The 24,096-nt window shown below is 35.2% G+C and overlaps 1 protein-coding gene across 1 annotated transcript; it reads right to left on the bottom strand.

The window, feature by feature from the left end:
* Positions 1-1,413: 1,413 nt before the first annotated feature.
* On the bottom strand, positions 1,414-22,615 carry TRPC1 (transient receptor potential cation channel subfamily C member 1). Its single transcript, XM_029086397.1, has 12 exons — positions 22,458-22,615; positions 21,112-21,213; positions 20,036-20,238; positions 18,534-18,665; positions 17,044-17,239; positions 15,022-15,358; positions 10,960-11,099; positions 8,773-8,916; positions 4,063-4,238; positions 3,702-3,903; positions 2,964-3,158; positions 1,414-2,112 (listed from the first exon to the last, which is right to left on the bottom strand). Exons 1-12 carry the CDS (start codon positions 22,599-22,601, stop codon positions 1,885-1,887), a joined length of 2,199 nt encoding a protein of 732 aa, XP_028942230.1. The 5' UTR covers positions 22,602-22,615; the 3' UTR covers positions 1,414-1,884.
* Between the last annotated feature and the right edge of the window lie 1,481 nt (positions 22,616-24,096).

Here is a 24,096-nt window from a genome sequence, read left to right as displayed (position 1 = left end):
CCATTTAAGTAAAGTTAACAAGATGGGTCAACAAGGAAAACAGGTAATAAAACATTAACATCAGCTACCTTCCTTAAACTTATTACCTTAACATGACAAAGAATTTACTTTCGATGTGGTACTTGATATAATGTGTGTCAAATATGACTGATATTAATACAACCATATTTTTCAAAGAGCTTTTATTTGTTTGCTTCCTTTCTTGGATATATGTAACATACACAGCACATAATTTTTATGTTGGTGTGTTATTCAAACGTGAGATCTGAGTCCAAATACAAACTTCAGTGGTATTCTTTGCTTTGAACACAAGAAGTCAGCTTCTTATTCACATGAAAAGCCAACACTTATCAGAATCCCTTTGTACTGTAAGACTTCTGGAAGCAGAGTATTAAACCCTAGTTCAGATACACATAATTTCAGAGTACAGAAAATATATTAGCTTTACAAGAAAGAGTTTTATAAGAATTCCTTCAAAAAAAGTAAACATTCGTGTAAGCCTCCACTCTATCAACCTCCCAAAATCAACTGTAGTCAAAGACCACTATGGCTACCTGCGCCTTCTGGACATAAGACCATTTTAGAAGAGCACCGTCATAACAATAAAATTGTCCATCAATCCTTTAGCTGTCATAAATATACTTATTTCATAATTAAAAATAAGGAATCTCACATTTCTCTATTACAATTTGTCAGCTTCAATTATATATAAGCATATAAAGCCATATAGGACCCTCTAGCAGAGAAATTCCACAAAGCCCTTACTGTCCATTGTAAGCAAAGTCAAATCACATTTTCACAAAACATAGCATTCCTGACACAAAAAAATGTTTAGCTTGGCAACAATTGTGGTTAATAAAAAAAAGGAAAAAATAAAGACAAGTTTAAAAGTAGGGTATGTAAAACCTGTCTAAAGCAGGCCCTTCTGTCCAATGACCAGATACCATGTATGTTCTCGCAGAAAGAAGTGTACAGTGTTTCACAGGAATTGTTCAGCACTGCAAACAATTGCACTCACATGCTCCACCTCATTTTTGGTAAATCACAGGTTTTAATAATTCAAATAATTTATCATTCAGATTTTAAAACCCCAAGTTATTAAACATTAAAAGTTCACACATTAGTTTTAAAATTCTGTTCCCAATCTTAACATGTATAATAAAATATACTTTTGAGGCACTGCTAAAAAATGCAAGCAGTAATTGATTGTCTTACATATAACCATTAACATTCAAGAAATGGTTGGTCTATTTTGAGTTCAAAATTTTAATGTTCCCATGAAAGGGAAGAGTCTTGATAATTTTATTTGCTATATTCTAGAAATGTTAGTATACAGTCAATGTTAACATACAAAACTTGGCACTAGAACTGCCTGTTTTAGAGCCATACTGTCTTAGCATGCACTGTAACCTACAGTCAAACATAATTTCCAACTGTGCTGGAAATTTTCTATTATTCTATATCTGACTTTTCTATTAAAAATAAACATAGGCCAGATTTTTGTTTTAAAAAGCCTATCTTCTCCCAAAACTTGAAAAACAAGTATCAAAAAGGAGCAAACAGCAAAAATAGATGAAAAAAAACACATTGTGCTAGTTATTATGAAGCTCTGACATCTGACAGCCACAGTCCGAGGAACATTTAAAAAATTCATATATACAAATTTTATATATACACACTAAGATTAAGAGCTTAAGAAAATTACTATATCTGTTTTTTGCATTTATTTCCACCACTTCTGCATCTAGCTGCAACTCATGCAAACGCATTTTCAAATACATTATTGTGCAATAATCTTTTCTATTTGGTCTGGCAACAGAATTAGGTCAACACTTTCACTTATGGGTATTTAGAAATACACACTTTTTGTTTAAAAGTTAGGCCTTAGTTTCTTGGATAAAACATAGCATATTTAGATGTTCGAAAGCCAAGCAGGTCCCTCATTTCATTTCGGAATTTTGACAAGTCTTGCCGCAGTTCATTTAGGTTTTCCACAGTTGCCTGATCCGTGCTTTGCATCTTCTGTCTCATGGAAGTCAAGTAACGGTGGACTAAGCAACACATCACCTTTTGATAATTCTCATCTCTCTTTTGCTTCAGATTTCTCCATTCCTTTAAACAAACATAACACATTTACTCTGGAAGAGTGTTTTTGAGCCCTAAAGCCTGTATATAATTATAGAGAATATATCTAGAATACAGAGAATAAATATAAACAAAATAACAAAGCTATTTTATAGATACATCCTGACACACACAAATATACAATGCATGTAAAATTGCCAGCAAAATTTAAATTAGATTATAATCTGCTGTACCAGCAAAACTGAAAATTTTTAATCTCCTTGGCTTGGTAATTGTCCTGTGAACAATTAAGACTTTCACAATTCTGAATGTTTCTCAGTGCACATTCCATAAAGTCTTTGAATTTAGTTTATTTAATGCTATTTTTGTCAGCAACGTGATGCAAAATTAGTATGCAAAATTACAGGGTACAATAAAAACATCTATTTAACAAAAAAAATATCCCTCCTCCCAGCAGTGAGAGGCTTCAGTGATCCTTTTTGGTTATTTATTTTGACAGTTCTGTAATATGTTTAAAACCAATTACCTTCCACAAAGAATACTCTAACCTCATCATTTTTGCGATTGGCACATACTTCCTTGAGGGTTGTATGAGTTTTCAATCAATCAAGGCATTTGTTCCAGACTATTTCTGGGTGAACTGGGGGTTGGAGGGAAGAGGGTTGAAATTTGCAAAACTGAAAGTTAATAGAATCTGAAGTACAAATAGGTAACATTTATTTATATTTTGTATGCAACACGCATTATTCTATAGTTCCTATTTATCTTACTAGCACTCACCATGAGACAGGCAGCTTTATGCAGCAATGTGCTGATTCATTTTAGCAAGCAGCACCTTTCCAGCTTCAGAGCCTACAGCTTTCCCAATCATTTCTTACCTTTAGGCTGTTCTGACGTTTCACTTTGCCACTTGATGTATGAGAGCAGATCCATTTACTGAGACTGTTGAAAAGATAACAGATAGTCTTGGGAGAGGGAATAACATTGAAAGGTGGAGGTAGCGTGCATTTGTCATCAAAGTAGCTAAGCCAAAGCTTGGCACGAGCAAACTTCCATTCCTTATCTTCATGATTCTAAAGCATCAGAAACATTAACAGAGATCAGAAGCAAAAATATTAACAGGCTATTTTGTAAGTTTTATTTTATCATAACTTAAAACCAGACCATTATTTAACTTCGATTAGATAGTATTTTAATACACAGATTATATAGTATTTTAATATATTTGTTTTAATATCCTAATATTAAATAATTTAAATACAAAACATCTCTCTTCAATTCAATATATACTCCAGTATAAATATAGAATTCTGCTATTAAGGCATAAATTCCCAATCAAATGGCCAAGCACCACACCTTATCAAGAATCTTGACTTGAACAGCCATTTCCCAGAGGGACAAAGTCTTGCACATGTTCAACATGCAAAGTACCCATTTTATTTGAATCAAAGTATAAATAAAAAGTTTGTATTTGAAGGAAAGATGACCCCTGTGAGGTCAGAAACAGAGCTCATCCATGGAGATCTGTATATTAGTCTACGCATTGTAGGAAGAAATGTGTATAAAATCCAAAGATACAGCTAGCAATTATTGGTAATTAATCAGAAACCACTTACTGCTATCAGCTGGAAACTTTTATGAAGCATTGCCACAAGGAGTTTAGTTAATACTATCACAACCACCACATTGTAGGTGCCAACAATAACAGCACCCACAAAAGACTGTAATTCTTCACCATAGCTAAAACGCGTGACAAAGATTGCCACATGTGCCAGGGAGAATATATACCAGAACAGAGCAAAACATGTGCCAATAAACCTATGAAGACAAGAAAAAAAAAATCTGGTTAAGTAAAGCAAACATAAAAAATCAGTTTACTTAATGTAAATTCAAGTTCAGTGAAAAATTCCAGTTCTGTTTAATTACTAGGAATTAAGGGCTAGAACAATACAGCTATTTCACAGATACCAAACTCACGAATGGAACGTGTCATTGCTCTGTTGTTCACAGAAAATCCCCGCACAGTCCTTCTCTTCATTCACAGTAAATCCTTTATCATAAAGTTGTGTCAATCCAATTGTGAATGAGAACAAGACAAGAAGAAACATGCCCAGAAACTTTCCGAAATCTTGTAGCATCTGCCCCATTGAAATCTGCAAAATAGATTTCCAATTTTAGTAAAACAAGTAGTTACTTTTGTTTGTACTCTATCTTTCAGCCTCTAATCAAGAAAAAAATAGCTATTTACATTTTAAATGTTTAACTTAAAATTTAAGATGCTAAACAGACATCAAAATTAGGAGGTACCCTTGTACCAATCTTCACTGAAAAATTCTAGATGTTAAAAGAAAATTTAAGCAGTTTTAACATCACCTGGTAACTTAACTTTCAATTAACCATAAGCAATAGTATGTACATCTGATCCTTCATTTGTAATACCAGTGGTAATAAGGAACTCACAAGTCAATAGACAAAAGTAGTAAATGAAATGCATTCGAACATAAATATGATCATAGAAGTGTCCTGGTTTTTTAGCTGGAACGGAGCTGGGTTTCTTTTTAGTAGCTGGAATAGTGCTGCATTTTCCTTGCAGCCTGGGATTTGTTATGAGAAACACTGATAACACACCAGTGTTTACATTTTTGTCACTGGAAGTGAAGGACTTCATGTCTTGTTAGTCTACAAGCGCAAGATTTAAGGGGGTGAGGAATATTTAAATTAATAAGCTAAACTGGCATTTGGCTATGCCAATGGGATATTCCATATCACATCACATCATGTCCAGTATATTAGTGAGGGTCTCTTCCTCTTTTAGCTCTCTCTGGCTTTCGCTCGGGCTCTCGCTCTTCTCGCTCTTCGGTTCGGGATTGTCGCTCCTCCGGGATCGTTATCTGGGAACGGGCCGGGCTTGGTCGGTGGGTGGTGAGCAGCTGCACTGTGTGTCACTCGTTTTCATATTTTGTTACTGTTATAATTATCACTACTATTTTAATACTAGTATTATTTTAAGTTTTATTTTATTTCTATTATTAAATTGTTCTTATCTCAATCTACAAACCCCCTTGTCCTTGCCCCAAAATCCTCTCCCCTATCACCTGGGGGTGGGGGGCGAAGTGGGTGAATGGCTCTGTTGGCTGCTAACCAAGTGCTAGTCTAGTGAAACTATCACAGGAAGTTAAGAAAATGCTTAATAAGGACACTGAATTAATCAAAACATTTGGAATTACAATTCATCACTCATCAAAGAGTAGTATAACAAAGCCCATCTGCAGAACACAGAATTAATTCACTGTATGTTTTACGTAAGATTTTAAAGACACACAATGTGTGTTAAGCACATAAAAAAAAAATCAAAGGGTATAAAGTATAGAAGATACAATCCCAAATTCAGATTATGAGTTTTCATTTCAAAAATCCTATACAGAAGCTTGCAACAGTACAAATACAGCATCTTTTAAAAAAATTAAAAATGCCTGTGCATTTTCCCAACTCAGAGAAGACCCTGACTTGCTTCTGTTGTAAGCACAGATTTTTACACAGACACAGCATAAACTGTTTACAGCATTTAAATTACTCTTCCTACAAACTCCTTCAGATAACAATATACTATTATAAAGAATGCAACTATATAAAATGGGGTTTGGTAAATCTAATCCTCTATATAAATCAATCTGTGGAAAGCCTAATCCTATATGAATCACATTCTGTACCAAATCATAGTCCAGAATTGTATCACTGGTCAGGTTTTGCAAGTTCAAGTTTACTGGGAGATGAAGTACCAGCTCCTGCTCTCTCCCATGCTGCTGGAAACTCACTGAGTACCCATGCTGCAAAACAGATTCTCTCTAATTCTTTGCACAGTTTGCCATAGCCATGGATAATCTGCAACTGTAGGCAGAGCTATGCAGTAATTATATTGTTTGTCAGGGGATGAATGTAGTCCCCATCACACTGTTTCATCATATCTATCCTTTTAAACAAAAAACCAAAACCAACAACAAGACATTTATCATCTAAGTGACACGTGGTCACAGGCAAGAGAAACAAAGCAGATGAAACAGGAATGCACAAAAGTGCAAACCACCCAAAACTATTTTGTTTGGAATAAAGTGTAATAACACAGCCCAAATACCAGTTGCTTTCTTCATATAGTCATACTATTCCTTTCTAAGTATTTAGAATTTCTAAGCATTTGAGATCTAATGATCTAATCTAGGGGAATATCATTCTATTAATAATAAAAAACTGCCACACAGCCAGCTTACAAATCTATATTAAAATAAGTTTTATTAATCGATAAGTAAAGTAACGGAATGTTTAAAAATAACTCTAATAGCAAAGAGAACATAGTAGCTGCCTTTCCCCCCCACACTGTTGGGTTTCCATGCCATATTTGATTACCACCATCTGAACTTTGTGACCTACTTTCAGAAAATACTGTAAGAGTTGTTGCACAAGCTGTACTGGCCAACAGTGTTAACATAAGCTTCAGTGTGCCACTGAATGGGGTGCCTGTTGACTGTTTTTATTTACTTGGAAAATTTCATAACATAGGCTCCTGATAAAAACCTGTGAAAGATCTAGTACATAAATAATTATGCACATTAAACAGTGAATCTCTTTAAAATGTGGAGACTTCAGTGTTCAATCAATTTGTATAACAAGCCTAATGCTTACTGCCACATCAAGACTTTAGTTTTGGTTTTTTTTCAAAGTATGCAAGTATATTTCCACTGAAAAATGTATAAAAGCAAAAATATAAAAATAATTAACAGCAACATAGCCACAGGAGAGAGAAAAGGGCAAGAAGTAAAACAAACAAATAAAACTCAGAGGAGAAACAGGCATCTTCCAATAATATTAAACATTACTGGAACTGTGAGTATTATTTTTAAAGCACTTTTTACAATGATTTTAAAAAGACCAATTTAACGAGCAATTATTTTTCTTTTCAAAGAAGGACTATTCTGCAAGAAACAAAATATTCTAAAATATAATTATTTCTGCAGCAAGATTAAGTACTCCAACTCATTAAAATGAGATGAACCTTCAAGGTGGAGGTTTTCAACTAGATCCTAAAGCCTCGATCCAAGACCTAGTGATTTGAGCCAAAGTATTTTACTTCAGAATCTCCTTTGGTATAGCTCTAGTTGCAAAGCAAGAGTTAAAAAAAATGCTGCTCTCGAATATTTATTCTGCCTTTACGCTTAATAGCAATAATGTTTCTTACACTGGATGACTACCCTATTCATTCCAAGCATCTTTTCATTCAACAGACACTTACAAACCCAGTGACAATGTTGACAACCAGCTCTGTTAACGAAATCTTGTCATTACTGGAGGGGAGGGAAACAAATTAGTAAAATTTTAAAAATCACTGTATAAGAAAGCAGTGACTTGTCTGATCTGATTTGTCATCATAAATCTCCCGGGGAGCAAGGCCAGAGAAGCTCACAGTATATCTATGCAAAGCTTTTTTCAGTAAGCAGTGCTTTTAAAAACAGGTGCTTTAGTTTGTAAGGGCTTTTCACTGGCAAAGTAACAAAATCAGTCAGTGCTGAGGACTCAAGATGAATGGAAAAAAATGTTGCTAGTGGAGTAAGAGGTGACTTCCACTCACAGTATTTTTTGGAAGGAAGCTTTCTTCCTCCTTTTAATCTACAAAAGATTGAGGGAAGTAATTGCATCCTAAATGTGATGTCTTAGTAATAGTCCAGGTTCACTCTCAGCACTCAAATGTACTAGACCTTCTGTATAGTGTCATTTTGCACCCTCAGCTCCACTCAGTTTATCACGATGAATAGTACCAAGATTAAGACAAGAGGGTTTGTGCTTAAAAAAAGAAACCAACTAACAAAAACATACTACATGGCATAAACTCGGTAGAAAACTGAGTTTCAAATAAGAAGAAAATTAAATTCTTTGCACAAAAGCAGGTTAAGTGAAAAATTTGAATTTAGCTTAGAAACTCTTGTGGTCTTTACTGTTCCAGCATTACAACACAAGACCGTTAATACTTCCCCCCACCATCTCCGGATGACTGAATTAAATCTATTACATAAACAAAATGTGTTTTTTGCTGTCATTATTACTCATGGGAAGCATCCAGAAAATTCCAAGTAGAAAAAAACCCATTCTCCCTTCTTTTAACTTATAAACAGATGACTACACTATTTCAATACTCTTCATTATTTATATTTTTGAAACCAAAGCAATTCAACTCAGCGTGCAACTTCAGAGAGATCACAGACATAAACAGAAAGGCTTTTTATTACTCTTCAGTGCTACACATACTCATCTGTCTTTTAGAGATAAGAAGTTAGGATGATCATCTGCATAGAACTTTACAGGATGAACCTGATCCTTACGGTTTTCAAACTGCATTTATGCAGTATGTTAAGCTAACAACAGATGAAAACAAAAAGACAGTATAGGTGGAGTTATCATGGAAAGAATATTATAAACTGAACTACACTAGGCCTTCCATTGTTTTTCTTACCTTTTCCATCTAAATCAGTATGTTTTACATGAGAGACTGAAAACCCAAACTTCAATGCAATCACTTCTTTCTACTTTTTACTTTGTGATTTCTTACTTTTAATTTCTTCTTTTTCTCTTTTCAATAAAACTCTTCTTAGCAAATTAAGATCAAGTTTAATATTATTCTCAAGCAGTAATGGTATTCACCTGGAGTGGTCCCAGAATAGAGCTGGTTGTGTACATGAAGAATAGACGCAGATAACTCAGAACATTAGCAAAAGCAAAAAGACCTTCTGCCACTAGGGTAGGATGAAATGCATCCCAGTCCTTCCTTTCAGCATAATCATGAAACTGCAATATAAAAAGGACAAACCGATATCACTGATATTATAAATACAGAAACGCACCCCACTTCTGCCTCCAAAACAGGCAACTGCGTAAAAGAAATTAACACTTAGAATTCCTAGAGAGCTTGCCTCTTTCAGGTATCTCACTCTTTTGGACAAAGGCATTTCAAAAGCCATTCCAGTGGGAGCCAGAAATCAGATTACTTAAATTCAGCACCCAACTCCACCACTCACTGGCTCAGCAAACCATTTATTCCTCTGTTCTGCTTTCCCTTCTACTCTGTTTTGCAGTTTCTTGAAACAGGGACTCATGTACTTTACAAACATGTGCACTGTCTAGTGTAACAGGCCTCAGTCAAAAACATTAAAATGCTGCAAAGAAACTAACGTACATGTGCAATTGCAATGTGGTGACAGCTGGTCTTAACTAGTTTTAGAATTAGACTTAGGACCTGGGGTTCCCTCAATGAATGACTACAGAGAATGGAAGTCACAATTAAACTGTTGATGTAAAATATATCCACTAGGTACTACTCAACTATTCACAGTATATCCACATATCCCTAACTTTCAACTTGGCTGAAAACATTCGGTGTTTATATTACCAGCTTCTGCTGCCTCAAAATGGACATTCAAAAAACCAAGGAACTCAAAGCTGTTTTAAAATACCTTGCCTGAAAGTGTGCTGCACAAAGATAGCAAGAAACAGGGATAAACGTGTTTTTGCATATTGCAACTGCATGTGTACAAATCCTTCTGCTACAGAGACTCTTCCTTCATTTCTGACAGCTTCACTGACAATAATATGGACCTGAGATGCAAAACAAACATTTTTATTTGGTTTTATAAATAACTTATGAACTAATAATTTTGCCATATAAAAGTGACAAAAAATCCATCATTTGCCAGTTATATAGACTGGGAGTCCTCTATCTTCAAAAAGGTTACAACTTAAACTAGCAGCAAAGGGCTCTTATTGCAGCAAAGGAACTACTACTACTACTACAGACGTGCTGGTTGCAAAGCAAATGGTTGGGAAGGCATCCCAACATGGCATTCTCTCTCTATTTTTTCCAAGAAATGGAACTTTAATTTCCAAATAATTACCAGCCTCTGAATCAATGCAAAATAGGGAAATGAGCCAAACATCAAGTTGGAAAGAAGGGAACCAGCTTATTTCCCTCCCAAGTGCCAGACAGCTGTCAACTCACAGTTTGCAATACAAAATAATGGTGCTACTGCACTGGCTTGAATTTTGCTAAAATATTCATATTCAACTAGTCTGGCTGCTTGCCATATGCTGTGCAGCTAACAACACAAGCAACAGAATGGGAATGATGATTTTCAAAATGTATCTTCAACCAAATCCAGATGGCTTTTCACAGAGAAAAGACAAGGCTCCTCTGTGGTCTTGAGGTTTTTTTCTTTACTACCAAAACAAAACACCAAAAGAACCCCACCAAACAAAAGACAATTAAAAAACTCCACAACCACTTATGACATTTGAGCATATGTAAACTAAGGCTAAATAAAACTTTCTGTAACAAAAAAGTGTTAGACAATCTAAACACAAAGATTACTATTAGCTTTCTGTATAGTACTGATCTATGGAACCAGGCGAGCTCAAATGTCAAATCAGATGAGCTGCATGGGTAGATTTCTCCAAATTAAAATCAAGCCATTTGGAAGACCAACCAGTTCTTAGAAGGAAGATAGTAGCTCTGTTAGGGGGCCCTGAGTAGTTGGACATGTCTTGATACATTTTCTTACTCCTATTTGCCTCATCAACTTATCTTTCAAGCCCAAGACACGACACGACCAGAGATCTTGACCAGTACTGAGCCTATACCACATATAACACTTAACTCGGAAGCCTAAACTGTATCCACATATTAGGCTTTTACTAATGTAGTATACTTAACTACAACATGCTACTACTAACATACCACATGTAACATATCTTCACATATTTTGCAGCAATGTACTAAAATGATATTTGCCCAGTCAGTCCCAGCAGAGCTTTGAATCCATGAAGTTAGGTGCTCACCTTGTTATGGGCAACTACTTTGAGAGCAAAAGTTGCCAAATACAAGGAATTCATGACAAAACTAAGCTGATTACGGGATTCTTCTAAAAAGTCTTCTAAACCATCGTACCACAGTCTTTTAACATCTGACCACACCATTCCTGCAGGAAAAAAAAAAAGCCAGGGAAGTCAAGTAATTGCACTGAACAGGCATTCTTTTACAACTAAAGCACTTTTGACTGGCTTTTGTAAATTATGAACAGGTCAAATTTAAATAAGGTAGAGGGCTAGAACACAAATGCTTTTTCTAAATAAAAAGTATTTACCTTCTTTAAAAAGCTCTATAGAAAGTACTACATTGATATATGATGTATCACATATTTTTTGGAAGTGTGTAGGTATTACAAAGTGGTTTTTGCTCAGTAATTGTTATGAAAAGATCCAAGAAGTACAAACTTCTCCTACCGTAACTGATATTAAAGGACATTGGGAGAGAAAAGAGACCATGATTAAATATTGCAAAAATCAGAAGTTTAACTTAGGGCAACATACATTTAAATATTCAGGATCTTTATAGCAAACTGACTTTTACCATTGTTAACCATGTCTGGCTGTATAGAAAAATACAGTTGCTAAGAATTTTACTAACTGAATGTCTGCTACAGACTTGACATTTTTATAAAATGTGAAAGGACCATTAGATTAAATATAATGGCACCTTTGATTTCTATGAATAATCAGTTATTTAATTTCTTTTTTTAATTTAATTTCTTTCTTCAGATGTATGCTACTACATTTAAGACAAGAAGAAAAGCAGCATGTATATAAACAGTAGTTAAAAACTTTTAGACTTGGTTCAGCTTTTAGGATTTCGCAACTTCTCTAAAACTTTGGGCCAGTAAAAGCGAGGTCCAGTGAATGAAAAAAAAAAAAAATCAGATAGTTATGCCTGACTTTATTTGATCAGTCAGCTTTGCAGCAATGTTGTAATGCATAATAAAAAATAAAAAAGTGTGCTGTACACAGTTCATTAAAAGACTTATATAAATCTCTCTTCCTGATTATAAAAAAAAAAAAATATTTCTGAAGTAGAACCTCTGTGCCCCTCCATATGATCACCATGTGTTTTACACTAAATTTGTTAAAGAATCAGTCAAAGGAGTTAGAGTAGCAGAAGATGCTATAATTAATGTTACCTACACAATAATTTGAGTTATCTTGCTTTATTTTGCTGGGGAAGGCACTTGTATGATTTAGGCTCGATATTTTAGAAAAGAGTATCACTGTATTAATGATTTTGAAAGTTAATCTAGTAGAACACAAAACTTGCTGCTAACTTTAAGCAGAAATTCTGCTGTGGCCATTTAAAAAATTATTTCTAGAAAGTATTTTAATAGGACTATGGAAGATGATAATATAGGTAAATCTTTGTTACTTGATTCTTTTTATTACAGTTGATTTTTTCACACATTTTGTAAATACATTCTTTTTCAACTTCCTGGATATTTGTAAGGAAACAGTATAATATATGATTACAAAACATGCATTTAAGCTATAACTGCAATTACTGTTTAAAAAAAATCTTAAGATTCAATAATGTGAAAAATAACTCGATTTTAATGATTTCTAGGTAACTTTTCAACGCAATCTGAAATACACATGTTGAAATACTACATGAAGAAATACCATGTTTCTATAGCCTTTCATTAAAATTTCCAAGATCATCTAATGCCACACTTTCTGCCTACATGAGATTTGATAGAAGAAAAGAATTTCTAAAATCAGATACTGAATCTCAAAACAAATAAGTCTGTAACATTGATTCCTACTCTGCATTTGAAACTTTAATGTTTCTTTTAAGACCTGTAGGCGTTTGTGTGGGGGGTACTGGGTATTTCCAAAATCTGCATGAACTACTCAACAGATTTAATATAGCTAAACAATGAAAGGAATCACCATTAGAAAAAAACTCCCCCTAAAGTACCACATAAACCGTCCACAACTACTTAGATTAAAAATGTGGTGGTTTTGACTATATCATTACTTTTTACAAGTCCAGTCAACCAAATTATATATAGATAATTCCCTTACATTTAGGTATAAGTTTCCATTAATTTATCTACCAAATTTTAATGTAAAAGCAAACACACACCAACCAACCAAAAACATGTTACAAGGTTTTATGAATCTCCAGTTTCCAAACCAAAAGTTTATAAGTACCCAACAAAAATTATACCTGTGCTCCCTCTACTGCATCAACCAGAATTAACATGCATCCGTTCAGGTAGGATAAATGGTGACAATGACATACAGAAATAGAAAGTTATAATATGGGAAAATAACACTTGTTTCTGTGCTCCTGTGTAAAAGGATGAAGTAAATGCATACCTTCAATTTATTAGACCATTACAGAATATGCATGCATACATAAACATACAAAACGGCCTTCCAGTACCTGAAGGGGACCTACAAGAAAGCTGGGGAGGGACTTTTCATAAGGGCAGTTAATGACAGAACAAGGGGAAATGGGTTTAAACTGAAAGAGGGTAGGTTTAGAGTAGATATTAGGAAGAAGTTTTTCACTGTGAGGGTGGTCAGACACAGGAACAGGTTGCCCAAGGAAGTTGTGGATGCCCCCTCCCTGGAAGTGTTTAAGGCCAGGCTGGATGAGGCTTTGAGCAACCTGGTCTAGTGGAAGGTGTCCCTGCTGATGGCAGGGGGGGGTGGAACTAGATGATCTTTAAGGTCCCTTCCAACCCAAACCATTCTATGATTCTATAAAACACGTACTTTTTCCTTTAAGCAATGTGCCAACTCTGTAACAAGTCCAAATTGTATTATTACTTCTCAAATCAAGCATTACAGAACTGGTCATGAAAGACTGAGTTATTACTTATTGTTGATGTACCACTAAACTGGCAATTTTGTACATATTCAAAGTCCTCTCCCTGAGCTGTGTAGAAGACTATAAAAATTTCATGTTTACAACTATGAAAGAGATTTTGCAGAACCCTAAAGTTTGGCAATTGTTTGAAGATGGATTAGTCCAATAAAAATGTACAAGATCCTCCTGTTCTATCTGGTCAGAGCATGTTAAAATAGAAATGAAAACAGCGCAGGAATTGATTTTACGACTGTTACTGCAGGCTCACTCCAACTATTTACAATCCAGAAAAATTATAATTAACTTGCACACAATGCACAAATACTTTTAATCTACGGTTAAATAAATATCTTTGCTAGATTTTCAAAGAAACAGTAACTTTACTAGTAATATACAGATTCTAGCAAAACTCCATACAAAGACACTCAAATAATTAAAAAGCTCATTCCTACTATATTTTTACAGAATTCATAGAATCATGGAATATCCTGAGTTGGACAGGACCCGCAAAGTGCAACCTAAAAGTTAGACCATGTATCTAAAAGCGCTGTCCAAACACTTCTTGTAAAAGAGAGCCGGAAGAAATTAAAAGATTTGTGAATTGTTGGTTGATGAAAAAACAAAGTGAGTTTGACTCAAAATGATTAAACCAGCCACATACTAAATAATACTACCTATTCATGAAAAATTATTGGAAAAAAATCTAAAGCAAAGTCTGAATTAATTTTATTCCTCAACTTAGTGCCAAGAAAAACTAGATTATGACAGGCTCTTATCTGTTACAAAACTATTAGTCTGAGGAACAACGCACTTGCTTTGCCTCGAAGCAATTTTTCTTTTTTTTTTTCTTTTTTTTTTTAAAAAAAAGATCTTAAATAACTTGTTGTTGCACAACTGAACCTCACTTGCATCACTCTGAATGCTACCAGTCCTTCTGAAGGAGGATTCACATTCCTCTTCTGTTAGATCCTACAACGTTCTGTTTCCGCTACTTCACTTTCTGTGATAACTAAAGATTGTTCTAACACTTCACATCCCTTCCTCAAAACATGTTTGTTTTTTTTTCCTGTAACACTATCCTCCAAAGAGTAAACTTCCGGCAAGCAATGAGTAACATGCTAATTTCATATGAAGGCAGTACAAATCATTGTTCAATCAACATCAGGAATTGTTATCCAGTCTACTCAAACCATACCTACCAATTAGCCATATTATCAGAAGATAGTCTATCCTCTCAAGGGCTGGTCCCATTGTATTCTTCTTATTCTCATTGTAGACAAGGGAGTACAAATTAAGCAATAGCAGAAATGTGAAATATGAAGCTCCATGAATAATAAACTTCATAAAAGGAGTGTGAATTATTCGACCTACTCGAGATTTAGGTGCTAACAAGTAACACAGGGACAGAACTGGCCAGAAAATGCCAACCATCAAAACAGTCAAAATTTTCTTGCATGTGTGCTTGCGCCGATAGCCTGCCATCTGTCCAAACCATACAGTGTTTAGAAACTGCTGGCAGTTAGACTGAGCAACAAACTGCAGAGACAATAAAAAAGAAAAAGAAACAAACAAGAAATCAGTCTTAGGTTTCTTAATATAGATTACTAATTTACAGTATTAATATTAATTTTTCAAACTACGTGTAATTACCAATGAACAGGAAAAGGCAAGAATATTACATTGAAATAATTACCTCATAAGAGATCAAACAGCTGTGGACGCATTATGATTACAAACATCCATAATTTTAATTTCCTTCTAAAACCAGCAACTACACACAAATTATACATATTAGACTTTTAATGGTTTTCAGGTCAAGAATGAGTTTTGATTTGTAATTATTTCAAAATCTAGCACGTAAGTAACTACATCATACCTCAGACAGCTTCATTGTCTGTTATTCTTCTTCAGATAAGAGCACTGTATTTTATAAGATGCCGTTACTGTAAAATACTATCCACATTGTAAAACACAACATCTTGTAAGATGAAGACTAAAGTGGCCAAGCAGTTTTATACATATCAGTTCTTAAAATCATTACATCTCTATTCAGCAGGGTTAATACTAAATCAGAGTAAGCTATGTTGTATCAGTCCCTCAAAATAAGATCAATTTGGTCTGAAGGTTATGTAGATTATGCAAATAGAGTTTCAAATTTCAGGTGCTTATTTGCATGGAGTTACAAAAGAATATATTTCACTAGAGGATGCTTTGTCATTTAATTTAAAAGATATCAACAAAAAGAACCTTGATATTATCATCACATTTTAGAAAACATCACAAAAAAACCTGTCTCTATAGTAAACTTGCCAGGAATAAAACATACTCTGCAAAGACATTTTCCTTACACCACACAAAAAAATGTTATTCTCCAACCACTGTGGTAAAAACAAGCTCTGCTCAAAACCAGAAGAACATCTGAAATACTTCAGCATGCTTGTTTAACGCATACCAGAAATGTGTAATGCTAGTTCTAGGACATTCCATAACTGTGGCTTATGACTTTTAAACACTCTGTATTTTAAGTTTCACAAACAGTTTAAGCCTAGACACATAGACCAGACAGAATTATAATGCCTTCCACAAATGCTAACCGAAAATGCATCTGGCATGGAAAGGAAACCTTCTCTCTGTCCCTGGTCCTTGTACTAGAATCCCACAAATACCCGTTTGCCTTCCAGTACAGCAAAACTAGAGTTGTAATTTGTTAAGGGATAAAGACAACAATGACCTGCTGCATGAAATAACTTCCATACTGACGGCATAAAAAGGCGCTACTGTTCTGGAACAGAGGCACTATTCAGCTACACTAGCATAGGTCTAACATAATTCTGAACAGCACAGATGAGGTCTGAGCCAAAGCTGAACAAATGACAAATGAGAAGATGACAAATCATGTATGGCACCTAAGGATCCATGCTTCCCTAGGCAATGAGGATCTGAGCAAGTAATTACCACTACCAGAGCTGTTCATAAAAGAGCAGTAGTCTATACTCCAATACAGAAAATATTACATCCTTCTCCACAGAAAATACGGAAGAAGTACACAGTATCTTACAAAATCATCTCCCTGTTTCACATGCAGATATTCTGTGTATTACCATCTGTTCTATAACTCCTGAAAATTTATTTCTACTTCCCTGTCTAGAGTCAAAATAAACTGAATGAATTAATAGCAAAATATGATACAGAAAGCCTATAAAATTACTGCAAAGACAAACCTCTTTTTGATTATACTTGATTGCAAGTTTTAAGCGACTTAAGTTCATCCTCTCTTCCAACAATCCTCGCTTGTCAACATGTTCGTCACTAGACGTGTGATTCAGAATAACTTCAAGCTCACGTGAATTCCGTGCTTGTGCAAGCAAATCTTTAGCAAAGGTTTTACACTGTTGAGCTAGCTCCTCATAATCATTTCTGAAAGACACAGAAACAGTACATACTATTACACTACTCACATTTTCCATTCAATCACTGACCATCCATTTTTAGTTGGGACTGTATGCTATACTAAGATAAATTAAAAAAAAACCCTAATGGTCATATGCCAAAATCTAAGCATTCTGAAGACAACTCTGAGCAGGTTTTGCCATGTAACACGATAATACAGTTCAGTTTAGTTTGCAACTCCACTGGACAGAGAAAAATTGAGAAACAGACTGACAGTATACCAATTCTTAGAAGTTCCACATAAAGAGTTAAAGCTTCGAATTATTTCCAGGAGATAAGAAAGTGTAGTAGTCACAAAATATGACTGGAAATTCAGAATCTGAATTTTCCACTTAGAAGGGAAGTTGGTTTGGGTTTTGCTTTATTCCTATCATCTGAAAATTCAAGTCTATTCACTGAATATTATTTATTAATGTAATAAAAAGAAACAACACTATTTTCTTGTCTCACCTGGCACATAGTCCATTTTAGTGCCAAGTTGTACCACAAAAATGCAACAGTTGAACTCTTATTAAGAAAGACAACCAGTTATAAAAACAGAAAATTTACATATTGCTTAGGAAAGTAGCATGTCACCCAATACGAATATTTTCTTTCATGTTCTCATAAAAAATACATGCTTTTGTGCTGGTAAGTTTCAAAATGGTAGAAACCTGCATAGTTTAAACATAAAATGATACTGGGCCTTTGTCCATTAAACAGACAGGATGTTTTCAGCATAGAATCTTCTACACACGTATGCATATTTATATATACATACACACACACACACACACACACACACACGCTGTTCAGTCTTACAATATAAGGAGCAAAACTGAGAAACAATACCCAAAACAATTCCTAGCATGATTCAGGTCAGTATAAAGACAGCGTTGCATACTTCTACCCTGATGTAGAAGGGAAAAAAGCACACAGCACTAATGAGCTATTGATATGATTAACTGGTGTGTGATCTTGAAATAAGTCAGCATTTAGCATAATTTCTATTTATTTTTCCAGAGCAGAGCTGAAATTTGAGCAGTTGCTGCAACTATACCCAGTGAACTGTCTACACCTAAAAGGATTTAAAGTAATTAAACTGTCAAATTGACTGCTAATGACACATAAATTGTATCATATAACTTGTTATTATGTCTAATTATCAGTTTAAACACTCCAATTACAAAAAATTAAGAATAAACCTTTTCTAATGCATACACTTTTCTATACATGTAATTTCATAACTGTATTAAAGTTGGTTTGTGTTTTCAATTCCTACCTGAATTCAACCTCCACAAGGCTTAATTCTTTCAAGTCTGCACTAAGTTCAAAAGCTCGCAGGATCGGATCCTCCTCTGTCAGCATGATTAAGGCAGGACTGGCCAAACATCGATAAATGTCAAGACGAAACCTGTGACAAGCAAAATTAAGATGCTTCATTTGATTAGCAGTTTCAAATCAGAATGTATTCCACAAGTTTGCATAAAACAGTCAGCTGAAATACAAAACAATTACATTTCTTAAAATCAGACCTACAAGCATTAAATGTGGTATGTCATGGAAGACATTGCCCTTCACATACTTAGAATCCCTATTATTCTAAGTTTCAAAAATCAGACAAACTCGTTCCCTCTTCTTTTCCTCACTACTTCAACTGTTATCAGTACATCAGCAGAAGGCCATCAGTTTAGGTAACAGCATTGTAAAATTTTGACGTTTTAAATGTTATATAGTAGCTTTTACGGTTCTTCAGGTGGAAATAAGAGAGAGAAGTAAAGCATTTAAGACAATCTTCTATTTTAACAAACTAAATTAAAAACAGTGGGGAGGTTTAACGTGCAATACAAAGAAAAAAATCAGGGAAAGCATCTGAAGGGATGTTTTCCTCTTACAAAACTAGTGACTCATGAACACTGAAAAAGTCTGTTACCTGTTCTAGTTTAAACTAAGAGCTGTTATCTCAAATGTTTCTACTGTTTGTTTGCTTGGGATACCCTGACACCTTTTCGCATACTGAAGTTCATGACATCGGGTAGCAGATGGACGTTGCCATTACAGGTACCAGAATGTGGCCTGCAGTAGCTAAATACCAGTAACAATTACCCTTCCACTTCCCTTATTTTTCAGTCACTTGGATGTATACTGAAATAATTATGTAATAATTAATTGTATATTGTAATTGTAGTCCACTTATGATCTTTGAGTTCTGTGGTTTTTTTCACCCCAACTCTCACATATTAAATGGTATTCAACCCTCAAGTATGTTGTCAAGTTATCCAGACAAAACTTTGTTAAGACTGGTAAATCCCTCTCCTCATTTGAACCTTTATTAAAAAGCTTTCTATTTTCAGTAATACTGAAGAAAAAAAAAAGAAAAAAATCGTCTTGAGTTTGCATTCAGCAATCCATGCTACACAAACACATTCAGGAACAGGATACAGAATTATCCACCTCCTCATGCTGGCTCAAAAAAACCCAAGTATTAACTCATTTAAGAAAAATTTTATTTGCATAGCTCCTATGCTCCCAAGTCAAAGATAGCTAGAAACAAACAAACAAAAAAAAAAGCGCCACTGCCTCCCACCAGCCTTTTCAAGCACAACTCATTCCCCAAGAACTATCATCTCTCACAATAAAGCCTACAATATATTAAAGGAATGCACTTGTAATTAGTGCGCCTTAAAGAGAAAAGGGAATAGACTGAATCTGACCCAAGCAATATCAGAGAATTAAGACAAGATTTTTTTTTTTTAATTATTGTCTATGACTGGTAAGTCTTACCTGGAATGTCGTAGACTATCTTTTTTGTTCTTTGCAGTACACAGTGTGCATTCACAGCCCACAGCATGAGGCTTGGGTAATGATATGTCTTGCTTTAACAGCATGGTGAGGATTTCGTAGTTGTTACGATGAGCAGCTAAAATGACAGGTGCCACATCCATGGTCGTTGAGTATTCTGGGTTCTGAATGCGTTCCATTAGTTTCTGGAATAAAATGTAGGAAATATCTAAATTTATTACATACATCTAAACACTGTAGTAGAACTGTAAGGGTTTGGGGGTTTTTTTGACTGTTCAACAATTAATCTCTCCTTCAAAATATTTTCCTAAGTTTCATAACATGAAAATATGGAAATTTTGTAACAACATTCAAACATCTCTCAGATATACCAGAAAAAGAAAAATGGCCATAGAAATATTTCTGGATTATTAACATAGCAAACCTACATTCAGTACCTACTTTCTCCAATATAGGTGCATGATACTAAAAAGTGTATTTTGCTCTAGTTTGAGAAAAAAATGAGTACATTTACTATGCAAGTGCAGAAAAAAATATCCTGACTGTATCACACTCTGTTATACAGCACCTTATTCCTTTCCTCCCTCCACGTCTACTTGTGAACTTTTAGAAGTTCTTTGATACTTGAGCATTGCCAAGATGAGTTTCAAGTGTTAATTTCAAAGTGAAGATTTGATGTTTATAGATTTTATAAAAAAAAAAAAAAAATCTATGAAGCTTCAATGCATGAATATACCCATTATAGGTCAAGGCTGCTAATTACCCTGCAAACAATCCACAAGAACAGATTTATAACCACTCTTTTTTTTTTTCCTCTTGTGGACAAACTAGGTATCTGTTAGCACTGGCACATATAAAGCCACTGGATTCCTCAGGCAGTAGAGCAAAATAACAGATTCTATCCTTAAGACAAGAGAGCCAATAAAATGTCCAGATTCTATCATCTTAGAGATGCAGAATTTTACGTAAGAACATTGTTTTAAATATCATAGTTACCCAGAACACAACAGCACAGACCCCACTCCCCTGCCAAAAATCAAGGAATAACAACACTCAACTACAATGGTTGGTCTGGAGGATCTTTTTGGTCGGTGATTAAGTAGAATGTCAACAGCTCCCACCACTTCGGAGTCAATAGCCACCAAAAGTGCATCTGATGACTAAGGAAAGAAAACAAGTCATATGTGAAAACAGCAGTAACTTAGCCAGCATAAAGAGTCAACCTGAAGCCAATCTGGTTTTTGGTTTTGTTTTGCTTTTTAAATTATTTTTCAAGTACTAAAATGATGATCTGTATTATCACCACACGTATGATCAGGATACAAATTCAGGTTGTCACTCCAGGAGTCAGCATAGCACTACTGACAATTTGTTTCATTGCATGAACAGTGGAACAATTGTAGAAATTACTTTCCAGCAAAGATGATGCAGGATACTTGCAAAAATCAAGTTCTAAGGGACAGTTTACCAGGTTATTAAAAATTAAAATCAAGTGTCTGTGTAACACAACTCAGGCATATAGGGTACTTTAGCCCTGTGTTCATAGTTCTGTGGTAAAGCTAAGAACATAAGTTTTGTTTTTTCTGGGCTAGTAACTATTTCTGAAACTTCTCTTAATTTGAGCTAAGCAGCTTTTCATTTTACCTACAGTTGACATTATTCTTTTAAATACATTTGAGAAAATTCAAATTTTTACTTTGAAAATAAAAGAAAAAGACACAGCTTTTACTATCAACACTAAACAGGAGATCCAGGGCGGGAAAAAAACTTGTTTCTCATCCAATATCAAACAATTTAACAAAAGATACTGCTTTTCCCTGTCTTTCATACTTAAGCCATCATAGCTACAACTCTCTCAGCAGCAGCAGAGATGTTGCATGTAGTTAAGGAAGTATTGTTGGTATGAAACTGCTTCTGCCATCAAGCACAGATCAAGTTTAACAATAAAACACTGCAGAAACACGTTTCCCTTAACTTAAAATCATCTAATATAATATGCATTTTTCTAACTGTGCTACAATTTTAAAATTCATTATACTCCACAGCCAGAGAGATCTCTGCATTCTACACTTTTTAATATGATGTACTCTTAACTATATACTGTTTATTTTGCTTGAAGATAATGTATACATTATCTCTGCAACAGGAAGAACATTTAAAATAAATTTCAGACTTGTTAATATAACTTGAAATGTTACTATGCATTTGTCATGCCAATAAAATCCCACTAGAAGAATAAATTAAACATTTTCACAATTACTAAATGGAAAAAGAACTGAACTGCCCATACAGACAGATTCTGTTTCCTTCCAAATTTTGACAGATTAACAGAGAAGATATATAGAGTAGAACACACAGATCAATTACTACACTGAAAATTTTCAGTAACTTGTGTGTTGTATACCTGGCAGCCATAATCCAAAAGAAGCTGTAGTATGTCCAAATTTTCATTTTCAATGGTTATGGTAACAGCATTTCGTCCAAGCACATCCACACAATTTATGTTCATTTCACCCGAGCTGTTCTCCTCTAAGAGTTTCTTAACCATGTAATAGTCACCTGCACAAGTAACATATGAATATCACTTAGTATTATTATAAAGCACTAAAAGCATGTGAACATTGTAAGTACCAGGTACCACCAAACAAGGGAACATTCCATAGCTGACAAGAGACATTGAGTATGTCAGACAATTAAGAATTCAAGGTAGATAAGCATTCCCTCATCAGGGAGGAAACTAAAGATATTTCAGGAGGTCTCTTTCAGAAAGTACTGAGAGATGTACTTTAACGCACCCATTCACTTCCAGTCCTGAAGACAAACACACAGAAAAGCACAGGTACTTTTCAAAACTGGGGCAAAAGCTCATACATAACCTGTGAGACACAGGAAACCAAGTTCAACCACATCAGAGAAGGCTTCTCAGTTCAAAAAAGCTCAGAGAAGCCCTCTCTGCAACGCTACAAACAGGTCTGTATCTTCCTTGAGCAGAAGCCATGTTAGCCTTCTCTGTATCACTCCAATTTTAGCATGTATTCCAAAGCAGAGTGATATGATGCTGCAATGTTATAAAATTCAAGCTAGCAAGTAAAACTAGCTACAGTAAGATGTACATAAACTGCACTTTCCTATTTGACTGAAGTATAGACATATTATGCTGTCCTATTTAGCATTATTCTATTTAATTTATTCTTCTTGCTAAAGAGAAAAGCTTTGAATTATTTTTGTCTGTAGGGTAACAAAACTATTCTGCAACACAGAAGATCATGACAAAGACAGACCTTAGCATAGGAGGATTACAGAAGTATACATAGAATACTTCTAGGTACAGCTGCATACATACAGTCTGCAGGAGTACTAAACCAGCTGCTACATACACAGTTTTTTGGTTTTGGTTTCTTGGTTTTTTTGGGGTTTTTTACATTTTTCGTTGTGCATCCTTTTAGCTCGCTGGACCTCTGTTTATACTCAGAGAGAAAGCTGTGGCTTGGTCTGATCCTGAGGACAGGCTACACCAGCAGCACAGCTGCAGGCAGCCCGGCTGTCTAACAGCGAGGCGTCCCTCCACAGAGAGCACCAGAACCAACTTCCTCAGCCCGCTGGCTAACGTCACCCCAGAAACACTCCTAACGTCACCCCAGAAACACTCCTAACGTCACCCCAGAAACACTCCTAACGTCACCCCAGAAACACTCCTAACGTCACCCCAGAAACACTCCTGCCAACGGCTGCCAACGCTGTAACCTAAACACACGGGCAGCAGGCAGCTCTGCGCACAAACACACCCGCACCTGCACCCCTGCCCGTGTCCCACGGTCAGCGCAGGACTAAAGCCTCTCTCAGAGTCCAACTTTTCGGGCATGTTAAGATCAGTTTGATTTAAGACCGTGTAACTAAATACATCTGAGGATGTCTAGATAAGCTCTCAATTGTACAACCATCACATACAGGGTCTTTAACAGCGAACGCAGCAAATACCTTACGGACTCCGCCAACACAAAACCAACTCCCTCACCGGCACAGAGGGCGCTGCCCAACCGCCC

The sequence above is a fragment of the Antrostomus carolinensis genome, unplaced genomic scaffold (genome assembly GCF_000700745.2).
Source record: "Antrostomus carolinensis isolate BGI_N321 unplaced genomic scaffold, ASM70074v2 scaffold28588, whole genome shotgun sequence".
NCBI lineage: Eukaryota > Metazoa > Chordata > Aves > Caprimulgiformes > Caprimulgidae > Antrostomus > Antrostomus carolinensis.
Note: the sequence above shows the minus strand (reverse complement) of the source record. Positions and strands in the feature narration are given on the sequence as shown.